Source organism: Ictalurus punctatus, chromosome 6 (genome assembly GCF_001660625.3).
Source record: "Ictalurus punctatus breed USDA103 chromosome 6, Coco_2.0, whole genome shotgun sequence".
Lineage (NCBI taxonomy): Eukaryota > Metazoa > Chordata > Actinopteri > Siluriformes > Ictaluridae > Ictalurus > Ictalurus punctatus.
The window spans coordinates 6,216,012-6,235,000 of NC_030421.2; the positions used below are offsets into that span (position 1 = coordinate 6,216,012).

Below are 18,989 nucleotides of genomic sequence, written 5' to 3' on the forward strand. Positions count from 1 at the left end.
AGCCGAGATGAAGAACGTCGTCTTTATTGCTGTTTAAGTGAAGCGTGTGTGAGGGTGTGACACACTCCTGTATACACACTGATAGTAAATGTGCACTTTGTCAAACATATTACTCTGAAAGAAATATGAATGAATCTCTCTCTCTCTCTCTCTCTCTCAGGGAGGTGCGAGAGTTTGCCAATGGCTCCATGTGTTTGGAGTGTGACGCTCAGTGTGAGAGAGCTGAAGATGACGGTCTGACCTGCACTGGGCCGGTGAGTTGAGTGTCTATGCATGTCATAAGTAAGTATGTACTAAGTAGTTTTTACCCGTCCTTTAAAAAAATATTTTTTTTTTTTTTAAATTCCCATCCAGTCGAACAGTGTTTTAAAAATATCTCCGTCCACACCAAAACACAAACACGACTGAAAGCGCTTCATGTCCCCAAGCCGCTTTATTTAATGGATCTGCTTTTGTACGTCTCTCTGGATAAGGGCATCCTCAAAATGCCATAAATGTAAACGTTTACAGACATCCAGATGTAGATTTAGATCCTTAATGAGCAATCCAGAGGTGACGGTGGTGAGGTAACTTGAGACGACATGATGACGAATCCTTGAGAAATCCTCAATGTGGACGTGTTGGTGCGATCATATTGCGAGTCCTGCCCTGAGCACGCGGCATGGCGAGTCTTTCCGAGGTACAGACAGTTTTTAAGAAGTGTAGAGCTCTCTAACCCTAGGATATCCGTATGGGACGAGTCATAGCAGAAGAAAGTGTGATTTCATTATTAAGCACTCCAGGGCAGTGTTCATTCTACATCACACCCCCACTCCCCACTCCCCCCCATTCTCCGGGAGTCTCGCTCTCCTCTGAGATTAATCGAATCCCAGGATGAAATGTAAACGTACATTTGTTGCTGCGGGATTGATTCGGCTTCTCATCGAATTGGCTGATTCAGCCGGTGTGTGTGTGTGTGTGTGTGCGCGTGTGTGTGCCATGCGGCGACGTGACGGGAAGACGGATCACAGGGTTTTACAGGACAATAAGTTGCAACGGCGTACAAGACGCTCGCTCCTAAATCGTGTCTGCTTCAAGAGGGAATCCATACACGTCGCTTCGTTGCAGAAGTCGCATAAATGTTTCAGGACGTACTTATTTATTTATTTATTTATTTATTTTTGTGTAATGTTTGTAGTGCCTTTAGAACAGCACAGCCTGAAGGGGCGTCCTTACGAAGTAAATCATTATTTATTCATGTGTAGTGCTGGAAATAATACTTTAAAAAAAGAAGAAAAAAAAATTATTATTGAAATATTGTCATAAGCCTCTCATTTCGGTTGCCATGTCTAAATATTTCTGCGCGTGTGTTGTTTACACATGACTTTTCTTTCCAGTGCTCCAAAGCCCTGTGGATATGATACAGTTCAGTCATTCATAGAAGCTTTCCAGATGACACACACACACATCGATCCGAGACTTTATAGAGTGTCCTTTGTTTTGAACCTGGACATTTGCAGAAGCAATTAAACCTGTTTTGAGATGGATGGTAACATTTATAGAGGTTTATCTGCGAGAGGAGAGGAGAGGAGAGGTTGGGCAGGTGACCTGAGCAACAGCTGTATTAAAGATGAGATTGATGATCTCTGCTAGCTGAACTAGCCTCGGAAGAGCTTTACAGCTGAGCCGTGTGTGTGTAAAAAAAAATAAAATTAAATAAAAAAATCCCATCGCTCTGTTCGGTCCAAATGCATTGTGAATATCGAACCCCTTACACTTAAATGAAGGGTCTCTCACAGTCAGCGAGTCACGTCACAAGCAGATTCATACACGCACGTGCTCTTTAATTCAGAACTAAAATGCGTGGTAAACACAAACAAGCTGTTTACGCACTTGTTTTATCTGTTGAATATTGTTCAATCACCTTACTGGCTATTCCTATAATAACTGAGATGAAGAGCACCAATAAAACACACAAAAAATAACAACATGGCAATAAAATGATTACAACAGATAAAGTACAAATATAGAGTATTATTAGGGGGCCAAGCACCAAAGGTGCATAGGCACCCTATTGTTATATTGCTACTACTTCTTCGTCTGGCTAGGAGGTCTATGGCAGCCGATAGAAGCATCTGGTAAAACGTTATGAAATTTGGCACACTGATTGAGGAGGGTCTAAGGAATATTCTGATTAAATCTGGGCTGCACCGTTCTAGCACCACCATCGGGTCACATTTTGGCCCAATTTGGAAGCAGGTTTATGCTCATATATTTTGAACCATGTGTCCAAAATTTAAATGCCATCCATGGATTCCCTGAGTCCAGATGAGCTCCACGCACCCTACGACGTCGATTTCCGTCGAATTCGATTTTCCGCCATCTTGGATTTTGTCAAAAACTGTTTTTATTTATTTATTTTTTTTATGCTCCTCGTACAAATTTCGTCCAATCGTCACTAAATTTGGCACACATCATATTCTGAGTAATCCTCATAAAAGTTATCAAAAGAATTTTTAACACTCGAAACGGTTTGCCCGAAATGGGCCAACGAATCTGACAGCGACGCCAGCAAGCATGAAGTGAGGCTGTGTCTCAGCAACGACTTTGCGCACTGAAACAAATCATGATAGGTACATCCTCAGTACCCTGACCTGAGGTTATGCAACACATTTTGGTGACAGCAACACTTACTGCTCAAAAATGATGGCTCTGCTTTTGCTGTGATTGCTTAGGCAACAATTGTAGCGCGTCTGTAAATCTGCGTGCTTGGCCCCAAAAAGTAATGTAGTAATGCTTGCTAGAAAAGTCTGTAAATAAAATAAATAAATAAATAAATAAATAAATAGGTAACATCGTGGTTCCCTTAACTGACATTATTTACAGCATCATTTAACATTAACAAAACCATGGACTTCAGCATTAATGCATTAACATTCTCAACGTTATTAACACTTTTACCTTAACGTAAAACAGCACTGATGAATACATTAAATATATACAGATAATAATGGAAGTATGTTTTTATCTGAATGTTTTCTAACATTTAATTCCAACGTCAAACCCGCTTTTGATTCTCATGCTGGCTTTAGGATACTACCCTTAGCTCTCTGACATTCTTTTCTCCATATTTATAGATAAGTGTGTCATACAGTGTCGGAAATCACCTGGTCTGATTGAGAGACTCTAACGCAGATTGAGGCGAGCATGCGATAATGCTAAACTTGTCGCTGGGACGTGCGTTGAGATGAGGCAGGACTGAATTGCGTAAACTTGCTTTGTGTTTCGTTTGAAGCATGCGAACACCGCGTGGGTCCAAGCACAGGCAGACTGAGCTAAACAAAGACAATCCATGATCGTAGACGAGAAAAAACAACAACAACAACAAGACAGGCACAATTCAAAAGCACTGTGAAACCAAGAATCAACCAGTCGTTAAACGAAGCTTGGACTTGACGACATAAAAAAGCATTAAAGGACTACGCAGTGTAACAAAGAAGCAGCAGGGTGGGCATAGTCAAAGCATTCAGGGGATAATACAAAGCAGATCGACGAGGAAACCAGTAATAGGAAGTGGGAGGAGACGGGACCAAATCAGAGACGAAAACATAAGCACGTGGTGCCATTGTCACCATGGGAACCACAACGTGAGGAATGCATCCGTTTCAGTAGATATAAACTTTCTTAGCTACGTTAGCTTCACAGCTCCAATGAGGCGAACATCAGTATAATGGACAGGACTCAGGAGTCTCATTGTTCTAAGCACGCTTTGATAAATGTCTAAATTTGTGATTAAAAACAGGCAAAAAGTAAACAAAGAACTCTACATATAGTGAACAAACTCCCTTTAAAAAGCTCACTAGCCTGCTTGTTGCAGGCAACATGGAGATTCTCAACATGTCTACATCGATGAAAGCGAATTAGAGCACAAAGTCGAATAAAACAAAAATGCTTCACTGGGCACTTTTATGAGTCAAAATATAGAGAGAGCGGTCAGAGAAATGAGAAGGCTGAGACCTTAAATAAACTAGGCAGTTGGCAAGACTTCGCAAAGTGTGTTTGTGAAACATGCACCTATGTACATTAGACCAGGAAGTGAAGAGGAAATGAGTGTGGAAGAGTTCTTAGCATTCAGGAGAGGGTGACCTCTGCTGGCATGGAGGTGTAATGTTCGCCGGATACAATCAGACACCAAACATGTCTTGGAAAAATGCTGTTCTTTGAAAGCATTGTGACCCACTTCTACAGGGAACTGAATTATCTGATGTGCTATCTCTCTACAAAGAAGCACTTTTAGTGCATGTCACTGCGCCTTCTCGGGCCGTACTGAAGTGCTTGCCGTGTGTGTGAATTGATGAAGCAGTGTGACGGTGGCACTGGCACTCGTATTGATAGCCAGGCAGATATCAACTGAGAGGCTCCACTCCGCTTCCTCTGCTGCCTATATTACTGCTATAAATCCCGGCCGCCTCATTGTTATGGTCATTGTGTGGGCAGTGAGCGATGGTTATTATCCGTGGCCTGGTTGCTGGTGCTTTATGGCTCTTCTTTGCTCTTTTATTTCTCTCCGTCTCTTCCTTGCTCTCACTCTCTCTCTCTCTTTCTCGACCCCCCTTTCTCCTGCTCATGGTCTCTCGGTCAATTTATTCCAATTCAATTCAACGTAGCTTTATTGGCATGACTGGAGTGCATGAAATACAATATTTCTAAGGCATCGGATATTGAGGTAGAATAAATATATATACATATATAGCAACAACAATATTATAGATCATACATAACAATATATACTGCATATAGTAAGGTCAGTAGTTTGCACTGAGGATTCTAATGTATTGTTTTTCATCTCTCTCTCTCTCTCACTCTCTCTCACAGGGTCCTGATCATTGTGTGAAGTGTCTTCACTTTAAAGATGGGCCTAACTGTGTGGAAAAATGTCCCGATGGACTCCAGGGAGCCAATAGTTTCATTTTTAAATATGCAGAACCCAACAAGGAATGTCGTCCCTGCCACACCAACTGCACCCAGGGGTATGGACTCTGTTAGAGTGTGTGTGTGTTACAGAGGAACGTAAGAAATAACTACCGTAATTTTCGGACTATTGAGCGCACCTGAATATAAGCCACACCGACTAACTTTAAAAAGAAATATATATATAGGCCGCACTTGTCTATAAGCCGCAGGTGTCCACGTTGTAACATGAGATATTTACACAGAAAGATGTTACACAAAGATTTATTTTTAACTTTTAATTAAATACGTACCGTAAATGTTTTTTTCCGAACAGTGCCTGTAACACGGCTGGTTAAAAAAAATAAAAATACAGTTGCCTACCAGGAAAAGTCATTGATCGCTATCTTCATCTTCCTCCTGCGCACTAAAACCACTAAAGTCGCCTTCTTCAGTGTCGGAATTGAACATCCTCAGAATTACCGGCACTTCGTCACACACTTCCTCAGTCTCTCTTTGTCACTTACATCTCGAGGCAAATTCAGCCTTGAGCTTGTGCTGTCCTCTTCATCACGCAGCAGTCCAGCCTTTCGAAACCCGTTGGTGATAGTAGATTTTTTGACACTGCTCCACGCTGTTAGGATCCACTGGCAAACCTGAGCAAAAGTTGCTCTTCGCATGCTATTTCCTTCTTCGACAGCCAGATCGATTGCCTTTAACTTGAAAGCTGCATCATATGCATTTCTTCGTGTGTTTTCCATGATGAGGGGGTGTGCATGAAGCGCAAAATGACTGAGTGCGTTTGATTTAATTCGAACAGTTTCATTGGTCCACTGTGACCTGTTCGGTAATTTCATTGGTCCGATGTGACGAGGTTAAATGTTTTGGCGGCATGAAGCTCGTTAGCCCGTAAAAGTAGCGGCTTATAGTCCGGAAATTACGGTAACTACTTCTGTGAACTGTGGTACATAAATGAAGAAATAATAATAATAAATATAGCTGCAAGCAGCAATTGTGGGGCCAAGCCTGACAGAGGCTTGACGTGAGGAGGTGAGCAAGTATTGTTTTAGAATGGTCATGATTTTACGACAATACATTGAGTGGTTAAAAGCCAAAATGTGCTTTTTTCTTGTGAACACTAGGTGGCGCTGTTCAATTGTATGATTGTTCTCGGTATGAACCAAGGAATCCATCAAGACAGGTCTCATGACAGTAGGCAAAAGGAGTCAATAGCTATCAGCATTTTTAGAAATAGCATTATAATTTTTGACCACAAGTTGGCGCTGTGCTGAAAATCGGACAAAAGGTCTAGGAGGAGTTCAAAAAAAGTAGGTTTTTCAGAAAATTAAAATTGGCGGAAAATCTGGTCAGGCAGGAAATTGAAACCTAACGCTTCTAACGCTTACGGTTCAAAAGTTATAAGCATAAACGTCAGTGAAATTTTGACCTGTTGGTGGCGCCACAGCTTTTGAGATAGAGACTGCAAACTGGCTGTGGTAACAGGTTAGAGTGTCCTCTATCTGTGTGCAAAATTTCACAACTTTGTACCATACGGTTCTGTGGGCTGCCATAGACGTTCTTGGTGGAATAATAATGAAACGAAAACAATAGAAGCCATTGCCCATCCTGGTTTTCTCCCATAATAATAATAATAATAATAATAATAATAATAATAATAATAATAGTAATAAAGTAACAGACATTATAACACATGCTGGAAGTGTAATTTAGCAGCAGCATCTTTTTAGTTCATTGTACAAATGATGGTGTAAGTTCTCCTGATGAAGTAAGAGACAGCACACACACTGACACACTCTAGTGCACACTGAGAAATGATCTCAAAAAAGATCTCAACATTGGAGCTTTTCCTTCTGTTCTCCTCATCTTACAATGTCACTCGTCCAATCTAAAGATACACCCATTCCCTCTCCTGCTACAGCCATGTGTGTAGGATGATGAGGCACGAGGCCTTTGATCTGGGGAGAGGTGGAGGACTGATGTGTGTGAGAAAGATGAAGACTGATTAAAGGAACAAAGCTTAATGCAGCATCAAAAGAGCTGAAATTTGTTCTTCACCAGAAGACTAACACCAGGGTGTGTGGCTGTAATTACGCAGAATACGCTGTCTTATAGGGCTTGGGGACAAGTGAAAAGGACACAATAAAGAACTGATAAAGGATGGGTGGATGAATGGATCGAGAGGTGTGTGTACATATATATCATCTATGGATATCACCTCTATATATATATATATATATATATATATATATATATATATATATATATCACCATTCAATTGATTAAGCTACCTACCTAATAATTTCTTTATATACATCCACCCATCCCATTTATAAAGAAGGATGGCTCAATGGATGGAATGAATGGGAGGGTGTGGATGGATGGGAGGGTTCATAGATGTAATGGTTGGCCGGATGGATGGATGAATGAATGAATGAATGAATGGGAGCATGGGTGGATGGAAGGAAGGAATGACTGAATGGGAGGGTTTGGATAGATGGACAGGTGCATGGATATAATGGTCAGATGGGTGGGTGCATGGATGTAATGGTCAGATGGATGGATGGATGGATGGGTGGGTGCATGGATATAATGGTCAGATGGATGGATGGATGGATGGATGGACGGGTGCATGGATATAATGGTCAGATGGATGGATGGATGGATGGGTGCATGGATGTAATGGTCAGATGGATGGATGGATGGATGGATGGACAGGTGCATGGATATAATGGTCAGATGGATGGATGGATGGATGGATGGACGGGTGCATGGATATATTGGTCAGATGGATGGATGGATGGACGGGTGCATGGATGTAATGGTCAGATGGATGGATGGATGGATGGATGGATGGACGGGTGCATGGATGTAATGGTCAGATGGATGGATGGATGGATGGACGGGTGCATGGATATATTGGTCAGATGGATGGATGGATGGACGGGTGCATGGATATAATGGTCAGATGAATGGATGGATGGACGGGTGCATGGATGTAATGGTCAGATGGATGGATGGATGGATGGATGGACGGGTGCATGGATGTAATGGTCAGATGGATGGATGGATGGATGGACGGGTGCATGGATATAATGGTCAGATGGATGGATGGATGGATGGACGGGTGCATGGATATATTGGTCAGATGGATGGATGGATGGACGGGTGCTTGGATGTAATGGTCAGATGGATGGATGGATGGGTGGGTGCATGGATGTAATGGTCAGATGGATGGATGGATGGATGGACGGGTGCATGGATATATTGGTCAGATGGATGGATGGATGGACGGGTGCTTGGATGTAATGGTCAGATGGATGGATGGATGGGTGGGTGCATGGATGTAATGGTCAGATGGATGGATGGATGGATGGACGGGTGCATGGATATATTGGTCAGATGGATGGATGGATGGACGGGTGCTTGGATGTAATGGTCAGATGGATGGATGGATGGACGGGTGCATGGATGTAATGGTTGGATGGAATGAATGAATGGGAGGATGGATGGAATGAATGAATTAATGACTGGGAAGATGTATATGGGAGGACAGGTGCATGGATATAATGGTCTGATGTTCAGTGGGTGTATAGATGGATGGATGGACGGATGGACGGACGGACAGGTGATAACAGCTAAGCTCTGCAGTTGCTCCTTTATTTCTGTTTATTCATTTATTTGAGTCTGTTCTGTGTTTCAGGTGCACCGGGCCCAGGCTTCAGGACTGCATTGGCATGATTGACAGGTAATAAAGTGCTGGACTTTTCTTTTCTGTAACTTTAACACACACACACACACACCCACACACACACACACTCCCATTCCTGTATTTTCTAGAGGGTCTAGTGACATAATGAGAGAGAGGTGATTGGTCTGAGAGGGAAAGTTGTACAGTGAATTGGCCACCATTGTGTGATTAATGGCTTGCGCTGTGAGGCTCAGGGTAAATGTGTGTGTGTGTGCATGTGCACGCACCTTTGATAAATTGATAGCACTTTCTTTTGTTCTCATGGGGCAAAAGGAACAAAACGACACTAACTACTAGGCACAAATGGATTTGCAGTTCCAGATATACTGTGGTATCACACACACACAATCTCAGAATCTCTGACTTCGCAATGCTGATAAACCCCCGGAATTGATGTATGGTCATCATGCTAATAATGTCATGTGTACTACACAGGTCTCATTTGAATGCAAACTCGTCGTTTTGACCTTTTATTATAACTCTTCCTATCAGTATATGAGTAGGCTGTGCTAGAAACTCAATAACTTAACCCTCGAAACCCTTCTGTATCATCGAAATCTTCTCCAACATATCAATTCAGACAGGATGCGCTGAAGTTACCTGAGGTCATGTCCACTGATCAATTTCTCGAAGGTTAAATACGGTGTGATCTTTACAGCAACGCTTGCACAGTCCATAAAAAATGTTTGTTTTTTTTTAAACCCAGACGAAAATCCCAGAGACGCACTCGGAACAGAGCTTACGGATGAACAGTCATGCTCATTACACCTACCTTTACTCAAAAAGTTGCTAAAGTTAACGTAGCCGAGTAAAATGCTACGTGCCCACGCGTAGAGTGATCACATGTACTAGTGATGTGTGTCTTCGACGTGTGTAGGCATGTGAAGGATGGGAGCCTGGTGCGTCCGATCAATACTGAATTAACCAGACAGAGTCTGATCTCGGCAAGTAGATAATCGAGCAGTGTGTGAATGGGATGTGTCTTTCTTCTATTCAGAGCCACACACACACACACACACAAAACTGTTGCCCATAAACTACATCTCCCACGCTTCCATGTTCTCTCTCTTTGTTCGCTTCTATTTGCTTACATGGCGAAGGCGTAATTTATAAAAATCCATGCCCTTGTTTATCACACACACACACGTGTGTATGTAGGAGGGGCTAAAGCGTATAATAGTTTGTGTGTGTGTGTGTGTGTGTGTGTGTGTGTGTTTCCCTGTTATTTCTGTTCTGTACAGATTGTCCTCTTTTACTAAGCCTTTTTATTTATTTAATTATTATTCAGTTAAATCAGGCTCTTTCTTAAACAGAGTAAGCATAAGGTTGGAGAGTAGCAAGCAGACCTGGATGTTCAGATGTTCTGTGTATTTATTTATTTATTTATTTATTTATTTATTTATTTATTTATTTTCTGTTAAAATGTCTTTCAAGATATATAAGAAGCTAGACAATACCACACGGTGGTTTAAATGCCCAATGAACACTTTGTAAGACAAAAACTCAACTAAAAGGTGATTCGTATTCACTATAAATAAGAACGTTTGAAGTGGGTTTTGTTTGTTTGTTTGTCTGGTGCATCATGGCGTCATCCTTCGCTACACGATACCGACTCACCGGTTCACATTGCTGACTCTTTCCAAGAGAATCGCTTTCAAAGAAAGAAAGCATGTCTACATGAGAGAAGAACAAGGCAAGAATGTATAGGGCATTAACATTTCCCTCAGATTCGGTTGTAAGTTGCTAAGAAATTACTTTGCAGCACTAACGTCGCAGTGTAATTACTCTTGAAATGTCAGTGTGGACATCAAGAAATGCTGTGACAAGTGTTGTGACATAACTCATCACTTTAAGCTGTTAAAATATTCCTATGCTTTGTATTGTGTCTAGTGTTTTTATAAGCTGTTTCTATTCTTACATCTCCCTGTCTGTTAGGACTCCGCTGATTGTGGCAGGGGTGATCGGTGGCTTGTTCGTGGTGGTCATCGTGGCCCTGGGCGTGGCCGTGTCGGTGAGAAGGAAAAGCATCAAAAAGAAAAGAGCACTCAGGCGCTTCCTGGAGACGGAGGTAAGACGGTGGATCGCTTTTGCTTTCTCTTGCCATCTCCCATTTTCTTACTTGCGATCCCATTTCTGGTTTCCATGGAAGCCCCTTTCAGCCACTGGTGTGTATTGACTTATATTTACGAGATACTAAGTAATACTTTAGAATACTTTCAAAGTCATACTTTTGAGATACTGTGTTATAATTATGAGATGCTGAGTCAATATCTTTGAGATACTATCTCATAAGTTTGGGAAACTACGTATCATACCATAATTATGAAATAAAAAGGGATAGTTTAAAGATACAAAGACGTAATTATGGGTTACAAGTCAGAATTTTGAGCTACTATCTCATCATTTCAAGATACTAAAGCAGTTATGAGATTTTAAGTCAATTATGAGATACTAAGTAATAATTGAGATAGTATCTCTTATCATTATGACTTGGTATGTTATAATTCTGGCATAATATGTCTTAATTATGAGAAGTCATAATGATTATATCCAGTCATAATTTTGAAAACTAAATCAGTTTTCGGGTATTAAGTCACAATTATGATTATAACAAGTCATGGTTTTGAGATAGAAAGTCATGATTAGGAGGTACCAAATCATCATTTTGAGACGCTGTGTCATAATTGTGATATACCGTGCTAATTACGAGATTATGGTATGATACAAAGTCATAATTTCAAGCTAATAAGACATAATTATGAGATACCAAGTCATAATTTTGAAATACTAAGTCATAGTGAGACGCTGTCAAATATGAGATACTAAGCCATAATTGAGATATATAATCTTGACCTATCTCATAATTTCAAGATACTAAATCAGTTATAAGATATTAAGTCAATTATGAGATACTACGTAATACCTTTGAGATACTATGTAATACTTATGAGATGCTGAGTCAATATTTTTGAGATACTATCTCATAAGTTTGGGAAACTAAGTATCATATCATAATTATCAAATAACAAGTCATACTTTTAAGATACAAAGTCATAATTATGGGTTACAAGTCAGAATTTTGAGCTACTATCTCATAATTTCAAGATGCTAAATCAGTTATGAGATATTAAGTCAATAATGAGACACTAAGCCATAATTGAGATACCAAGTCGTAATGATGAGATAGTATGCTATAATTATGGCATAATGTGTCTTAATTGTTAGAAGTGATAATTATATCATCATAATTTTGAGATACTAAATTGTATTTCAGGTATTTAGTCATAATTATGATTATAACAAGTCAAGGTTTTGATGTCACAATCATGATATACCACACTAATTTTGAGATACTATCTCATAATTGTAAGATACTAAGTTATAATTATGCCAAGTGGCTATTTTGAGACACTATCTCATAATTTGGGGAAACTAAGGTATCATACCATAATTATAACAAGTTGTGTTAATATACAAAGTCAGAATTATGAGATACTACGCCATAATTGAGACACCAAGTCATAATTTTGAGATACTACATCAATGATAAGATATTGAATCAATTATGAGATACTAAGCCATAATCGAGATACTATGATAGGTCATTGTTTTGAGATATAAAGTTATAATTATGAGATAAGTCATAATTCTACGATTATAAGTCATAATTGCGAACCACAAAAAAGTAGTTCCGCCTGCGTACATGCACACCTTCCAGCAGTACCGACAATATTGCAACATGATTACTTAGTATCTTGAAATGATGACTTTTTATCTCATAATTACGTGAGAGAATCCTAAAATTATGACTTGTTTTCTCAGAATTTTGACTTAGGATACAGGGTTATTATTTATTTAATTCCCGAAGTGGGTTTCCACAGATATCTTTGTCTTTCTTACTCGCCATCTTTTTCCTTGGCGCTTCTATTGTAAATCCCTCAATAACTTCCTGCTCAGCCCCCAATTCTCCTGCTAATTACAACAGCAAAGGATTCATTAAAAGAACTCTGCATGAGATCAGAGGGCAAAGAAAGGGCTCGAGCAACAGGAACACACCCAGCTGGAGGAACTAAAGGAGACCCTCAGGCCGCACTGTCTTCTTTTTCCACTGTTTATCTCGTCTCTTTCATTCTGTGTCTGCTGGGTTCTGACATGCCAAGGAAGTTCTTCATCACCCTCAGGCTACGCGAGAAACAGAGAAATACAAAGGGAGGACAGACAAAGTGAGATGGAGCTCAGGGATGCTTGTAAAACCTTAAACTCCATATAAAGACAGCTCACATGGCTCCACCTCTCTCCGTCTTTTAAAGTACGGATAGAATGAAGGAAAGGAAGGAAGAGAGAGAGAGAGAGAGAGAGAGAGAGAGAGAGAGAGAGAGAGAGAGACAGGATAACAATAAACAATATTGAGAGGACTAGGGGAAGGAAAGAAAGAAAGTAGAATGAAAGGAGAAAAGGAAGGAAGAGTAGAAGGACATAGGAAGGGAGGGAGAGATATAGTAAGTAAAGATAGAAGGAAGGAAAGGAAGGAAGGAATGGTAAAGAGCAGAATATTAATGGATAGTGAGAAAAATAGAGGACAGGGTGAAGGAAGGAATGTAGGAAGAAAGGAAGGAAGGAAAGAAAGATGGGAAGACGGAATGAATGATGGAAAGAGGGGTCGGAAGGGAGGGATGGAGAGCAGGAGGAAGCATGAGAGAAAAGAAGGAAGGCATAGCAAAGAGGCAGAAAGAGAAAATATTAGAAACAAAGAAAGAAAGAAAAAGTAGAATGAAAGGACAGAAGGAAGGATGGAAAGAAGGAAGGGTAGAAGGACAAGAAGGGAGGGCGAGAAATAGCAAGTAAAGATAGAAGGAAGGAAGGAAGGAAGGAAGGAAAGTTGGAAGGAATAGCAAATAGAAAGAAGAATATTAATGGATAGTGAGAAAAAGAGAGGACAAGGGGAAGGAAGGAAAGAAAAAGAAAGATGGGAGGGTGGAATGAATGATGGAAGGAGGGAAGTAGGAAGTAAAGATAGAAGGAAGTATAGGAAGGACGGGAAGGAGAGCAGGAGGAAAGATGAGAGAAAAGAAGGACGGCGTAGCAAAGAGGCAGGAAGAGAAAATATTAGGAAGGAATTAGGGGAAGGAAGGAAGGAAGGTAGGGAGGAATGAAAGAAGAAAGGATAGAAAGAAAACTGCACAGTTAACAGACTACAGCACGTCATGAAAGAATGGTTTATTATTGTGAATATTATTAATAATAAAGTACTTATTGAGGACTATTTAACAATAGGCCACTGGAGGATGTGTCTTAGAGGAATTTTATGGTGTGTAAGGCGGGGTTTATAAGTATGTACACCCCTGACATCACACTCATTGTGCTTGTTGATGATTGCCATGCTGGAACAGGCCTGTGCCTCTTCGTTCCAGTGCAGGGAAATTATAACGCTACAGCGCGCACAGAGACCTTCGACACAATTATGCGCCTCCAACTCTGTGGAACAGTTTGGGGAAGATCCACATATGGGTGTGGTGCTCAGGTGTCCGCATACTTTTGGCCGCGCAGTGTACTTTGAGCTGCGGTTGTATTTTTCCGTTCCTGTGCTAGAACGTGTGTTTGAAGCATCACGGAAAAAGTCATTTAATGCAGCATGTTCAAGCTTGTGCCGCAGCCACAGCGGTCACTGCTGGTACCATCTGTCTTCTGATTAGTGATAGACAGCACGGCACTGAGAGCTCGACAACGTCCTCGTTTACTTCCACGTTTTCAGCAGAAGATGAAATTGCTGCTAGGACGTGTTCGTTTCAGTTAACGCTTTATTTAAAAGCGTACACCAGGAAATGCTGTTTGCAGCGCTGCTGTGTGTAACGAAGAATCAGGGACGACGAGTGAAAAGAGGTTCGGTAAAAGTGACGGAACAGCGGTGGCTCGGTGATTATGGCTTCGTGCTGCTGTTTGGGAGGTTGTGGGATCAAATCCCTCTCGGTTATAATTAGTATTGGAGCAGAGTGGAGATCAGAACGATCAACTTTACGCAGAAAAGCAGGGGAAGAGCTTAAAAACACCGGATATGCAAAAAGGACGCAATCAGGAATCTAGTGGCTTAGAAGTTTCCAGAAGCTCAGTGGAAATGCGTTGTGAACAACGGACAACACTGCGAAGGAAGGAAGGGAGACGATAGAGAAAGAGAGAGAGAGAGAGAAAGAATTGAAGAAAGGAAGAAGGAAGGAAATAAGGAAAGAGAAAGAAAGAAAGAAGGAAGGAAGGAAAGAAAGAAGGGAATTAGAAAGGAAGGAAAGAAAGAAAGAAGGAAGGAAAGAGAAAGAAAGAAAGAAGGAAATAATGAAATAAGGGAAGAAGAAAGGAAGGAAAGAAAGAAAAAGAAGGACGGAAAGAAAGAAGGGAATTAGAAAGGAAGGAAGGAAAGAAAGAAAGAGCAGGAAATTAGGAAAGAGAGAAGGAGGGAAAGAAGAAAGAAAGGAGGGAAAGAAAGAAGGAACGAAATAATGAAATAAGGGAAGAGGGAAGGAAAGAAAGAAAAAGAAGGAAAGAGAAAGAAAGAAGGAAGGAGGGAAGGAAAGAAAGAAGGAAATAATGAAATAAGGGAAGAAGGAAGGAAGGAAAGAAAGAAAGAAAGAAAGAAAGAAAGAATGAAATAAGGGAAGAAGAAAGGAAGGAATGATAGAGAAAGAAGGAAGGGAATAAGGAAGGAAGGCGGGAAAGAAAGAAAGAAAGAAGGAAAGAAAGAAAGAAAAAGAAGGGTGAAAGGGATATCAGAACCCAACAAAGAATGAGATTGAGAAGGACCAGATAAAGAGCAAGAGAGAAGAACAGGTCTCCTTTAACTGTGCATTTTCAGAAAGAAAGACAGACAGAAAGAAGGGAACAAAGGAAGGAAGGAAAGAAGAAAGGAGCAATGTCGGAACCCAGCAGAAAGTGAGAGAGGCAAAATAAAGAGCAAGAGAGGTCTCCTTTAGCTGTGTACTGTCATGTTGAAAGAATGAAAGAAAGAAAGACAGAAAGAAAGAAAGAAAGGAAGGAATGAAAGGAAGGAAGGAAGGAATGAAAGGAAGGAAGGAAGGAAGGAATGAAAGGAAGGAAGGAAGGAATGAAAGGAAGGAAGGAAGGAATGAAAGGAAGGAAGGAAGGAATGAAAGGAAGGAAGGAAGGAATGAAGGGAAAGAGGAACAACAGCTTCTGGAAATCTCTCAAGCCCTTTAGTGTCTCGGAAGTTTCTAGAAGCTCAGTAGAAATGCATTATGAACATCACAGAGACACACGTTCCCCCCCTCCCCCCTCACACACACACACACACACACACACACACACAGAAGAGATGTCCTGTGTGTAGAAGACATTAATGCAGTTTCGTGGTAAAATGGCCTGTACTGACCAGCTGCTCCTTTTGGCCTCGGATCCTGCTTGACCCCATGACCTCTACTCACTACTCAATAACACATGCAACATCACAGTGTTTGATCTGTACTGTGGTTTGTGTGTGTGTGTATGTGTGTGTGAGAGAGAGAGAGAGAGAGAGAGAGAGAGAGAGAGAGAGAGTGCGCACACACTTGTTTACACTTATTTTCCCTCTCTCTTTAATTACAGTCTAATAGCATGCACTCGGAGAAGTGTGTGTACGTAGGAGGATGGGTCAGAAGTCAGTTTGTGTGTGTGTGTGTGTCTGTGTGTGTAGCACCTGTGGGCTTTGACCCCACGTTGCTCTTGCAGCTATGTTGCCTGAAGCTGGATGAATCCGTTCACTGCTCTTTATGCAAATCAAATCAAACAAAAAATAAAATAATCAGAGCAACGAGAGCGAGCTGCCGTCAGCATGTAGAAAGCAGAGAGCGTTTTAGACTTTACAGCAGTAAAAAAAAAATCATAACAAAATAAAAGCGATAAATCAATGAGACAATTAACTACAACATTTAAAACTAAAGAAGAATTACATTAATTACTGTCAAATTAAAAAATAAAAAATCTGTATTATCACCTGCTGCCCCCCCCCCCACCCCCCCTTTCCGTCTATTAAAGAACGGGTACATGTACACTTCCTGGACAATTTCAGTATTTACAGCGGCTTTTACATACACTATATGGTTAAAAGTATGTGGACACCTGACCATCACAACCATATGTTCTTGTCGAACATCACATTCCAATTCAATTTGATTTGTATGGCGCTTTTTACGATGGACGTTGTCTCAAAGCAGCTTTACAGAGACATATAAACACAGGATGGAGATTTAAAGTGTGTGAATTTATCCCTGTTGAGCGAGCCGGTGGAGACGGTGGTGAGGAAAAACTCCCTGTGATGATATGAGGAAGAAACCTTGAGAGGAACCAGACTCAGAAGGGAACCCGTCCTCATCTGGGTCACGACGGATAGTGTGAAAGTAAAAGAAAGTTCATTATGGTTTTATAAGAAGTCTGTTTGTTGAACTAGTCCACTGTTCACTAAAGAAGACCTGAGTGTAGAACTGTACGTGGTAATTGCAGTCCCAAGGACATCGCAGCAACCGTAGTCCCAGCAACCACAGCGAGAACGTCCATGTCCATTCCAGGATGATGTAGTCCTCCTGTGCTGTTATAATAAGCTCCACTCTTCTGGGGGAAAAAGGCTTTCCAGTAGAGTTTGAGAGCGTGGCTGTTGGGATTCGTGTTCATTCGGCTACAAGAGCATTAGTGAGGTCAGACGACGACGCTGGGCGAGAAGGCCCAGTTCATCCCAAAGGTGTTCAATGGGTGGGGTTGAGGTCAGGAAACTCCAGCCTTAATACACCGACCGTGGGTGGGGCATACTCTTACCCCCGTGTCAATCACAGTGACACTAGCCAATCGTGGGCGCCCGTGAGCTCACGTATGTGAAGATGGCGAATAGCGCTTTCGTCCGCCTTGCGATGCAGCATTTCAAAGAGACGTAGACGTTAGGCGTCACCCGTTTCATTTTATTACTGCGCCGTATTTATTTATTGACTATGATTCTCGAAGAGCAGTTAATAAACACATCGTGTTCAACTATTTCAGCACCGGCTTTAGTGGACAGCTCCTTGTAGTCCTACGCTTACGTGTGCCTTCTTTGTTTTTCCTCCATCTTCATCTTTTGTCATTGAAAAACTGCGCTCATGCTTTAATCCGTCGTCCGTGATGAGTCCAGGGACGCGGCGAGGGCCGAGAAACGCCTCCTCGCTCGTCATTTTCTTTTCTTCTCGATCCTTTTTAACTCTCTTCACTCCTCTTGATCTTTGTCGTTCCTCTTTCAATTTTTTTCCCTTCTTCTTCTTCCGAACAATAAATGACACGGCTATTTGCATTCCCATCCCTTCTCACTTCTCTTCTTTTCTCTCGGTCTCTATCTGGCACTTGCTGCAATATTATCAGGTTTATCTTTATCTCCATTTTTTTTTTTTTCCGCTCTGTTCCTGAAACTTCTCATTCTGCTCCACCCTTATCTCTGTCTCATTTTCATATTTCAGCTCCTCTTTGATCCCCTCAGGCTTTTGTCATTCTTCCCAATTTAATTCTCGTCGCACCATGGTGAAGAAAGACCTAATTAATTACTTGAATGTGTAATCTCTGCACCCCACGGTTAATTTCACTTTTTTTTTTTTTTTTTTTTTTTAGACAGTGCTTCGTCTTCTGATTCACAATGTCATCTGGTTTAACAGACACATTTGTGGAATTTTTTTCAGCAATGGACTACGTCCAAATAGCGGATGTAGGTTTGAGTAACAGAGGTGAGAATATGTTATATAAAACTAAATTTGATTTTTTTTTTTTTTTTTCTGGTGGTTTGATTTTCAGCTGGTGGAGCCTCTGACCCCGAGTGGTGCGGCACCCAATCAGGCCCAGCTCAGGATACTCAAGGAGACGGAGCTGAAGAGGGTGAAGATTCTTGGTGCAGGAGCCTTCGGTACCGTCTATAAGGTGATTATTACTGACTTGTATGATAGATTAGTATTGGCACAGGCTATTTACCAAATAGATCTGAGAGAACCCCAAAGTGAATATAGACTTGAATGGTCTTTGGTAAAATATGTGACATGGTTGAAAACCATTAGCTATAGTTAGTGCTAGTGACTGTACTGTACAATCTGTCACTTTAAACACGCATGCACTCTGAAGATGTTTGTAACAAATTTTATTATAACAGTAAAAAATCTATTCGAAATGCAACATCAACATTTTTGGCCTTCAGACAGATAATATTTAATAATCAGTAAATAATATAGTCCAAGGATAAATAATAATAATAAGTATAAGTAATCCAACTCCAAGTATGTTTTGGTAACTATTTTTCTTTTGAGAG

The 18,989-nt window shown here is 40.9% G+C and overlaps 1 protein-coding gene across 6 annotated transcripts in view; it reads left to right on the forward strand.

Moving 5' to 3' along the window:
- Positions 1 to 18,989, forward strand: part of LOC108266386 (receptor tyrosine-protein kinase erbB-4) — a 338,116-nt gene that overhangs the window by 259,905 nt on the left and 59,222 nt on the right. For all 6 annotated transcript variants that reach the window (XM_017469591.3, XM_017469592.3, XM_053680749.1 and 3 more), the window contains 5 exons: positions 161 to 254; positions 4,855 to 5,009; positions 8,651 to 8,695; positions 10,634 to 10,766; positions 18,485 to 18,607. In XM_017469591.3, the coding sequence (XP_017325080.1) occupies positions 161 to 254; positions 4,855 to 5,009; positions 8,651 to 8,695; positions 10,634 to 10,766; positions 18,485 to 18,607 (550 nt within the window). The remainder of the gene's footprint in view (positions 1 to 160; positions 255 to 4,854; positions 5,010 to 8,650; positions 8,696 to 10,633; positions 10,767 to 18,484; positions 18,608 to 18,989) is intronic.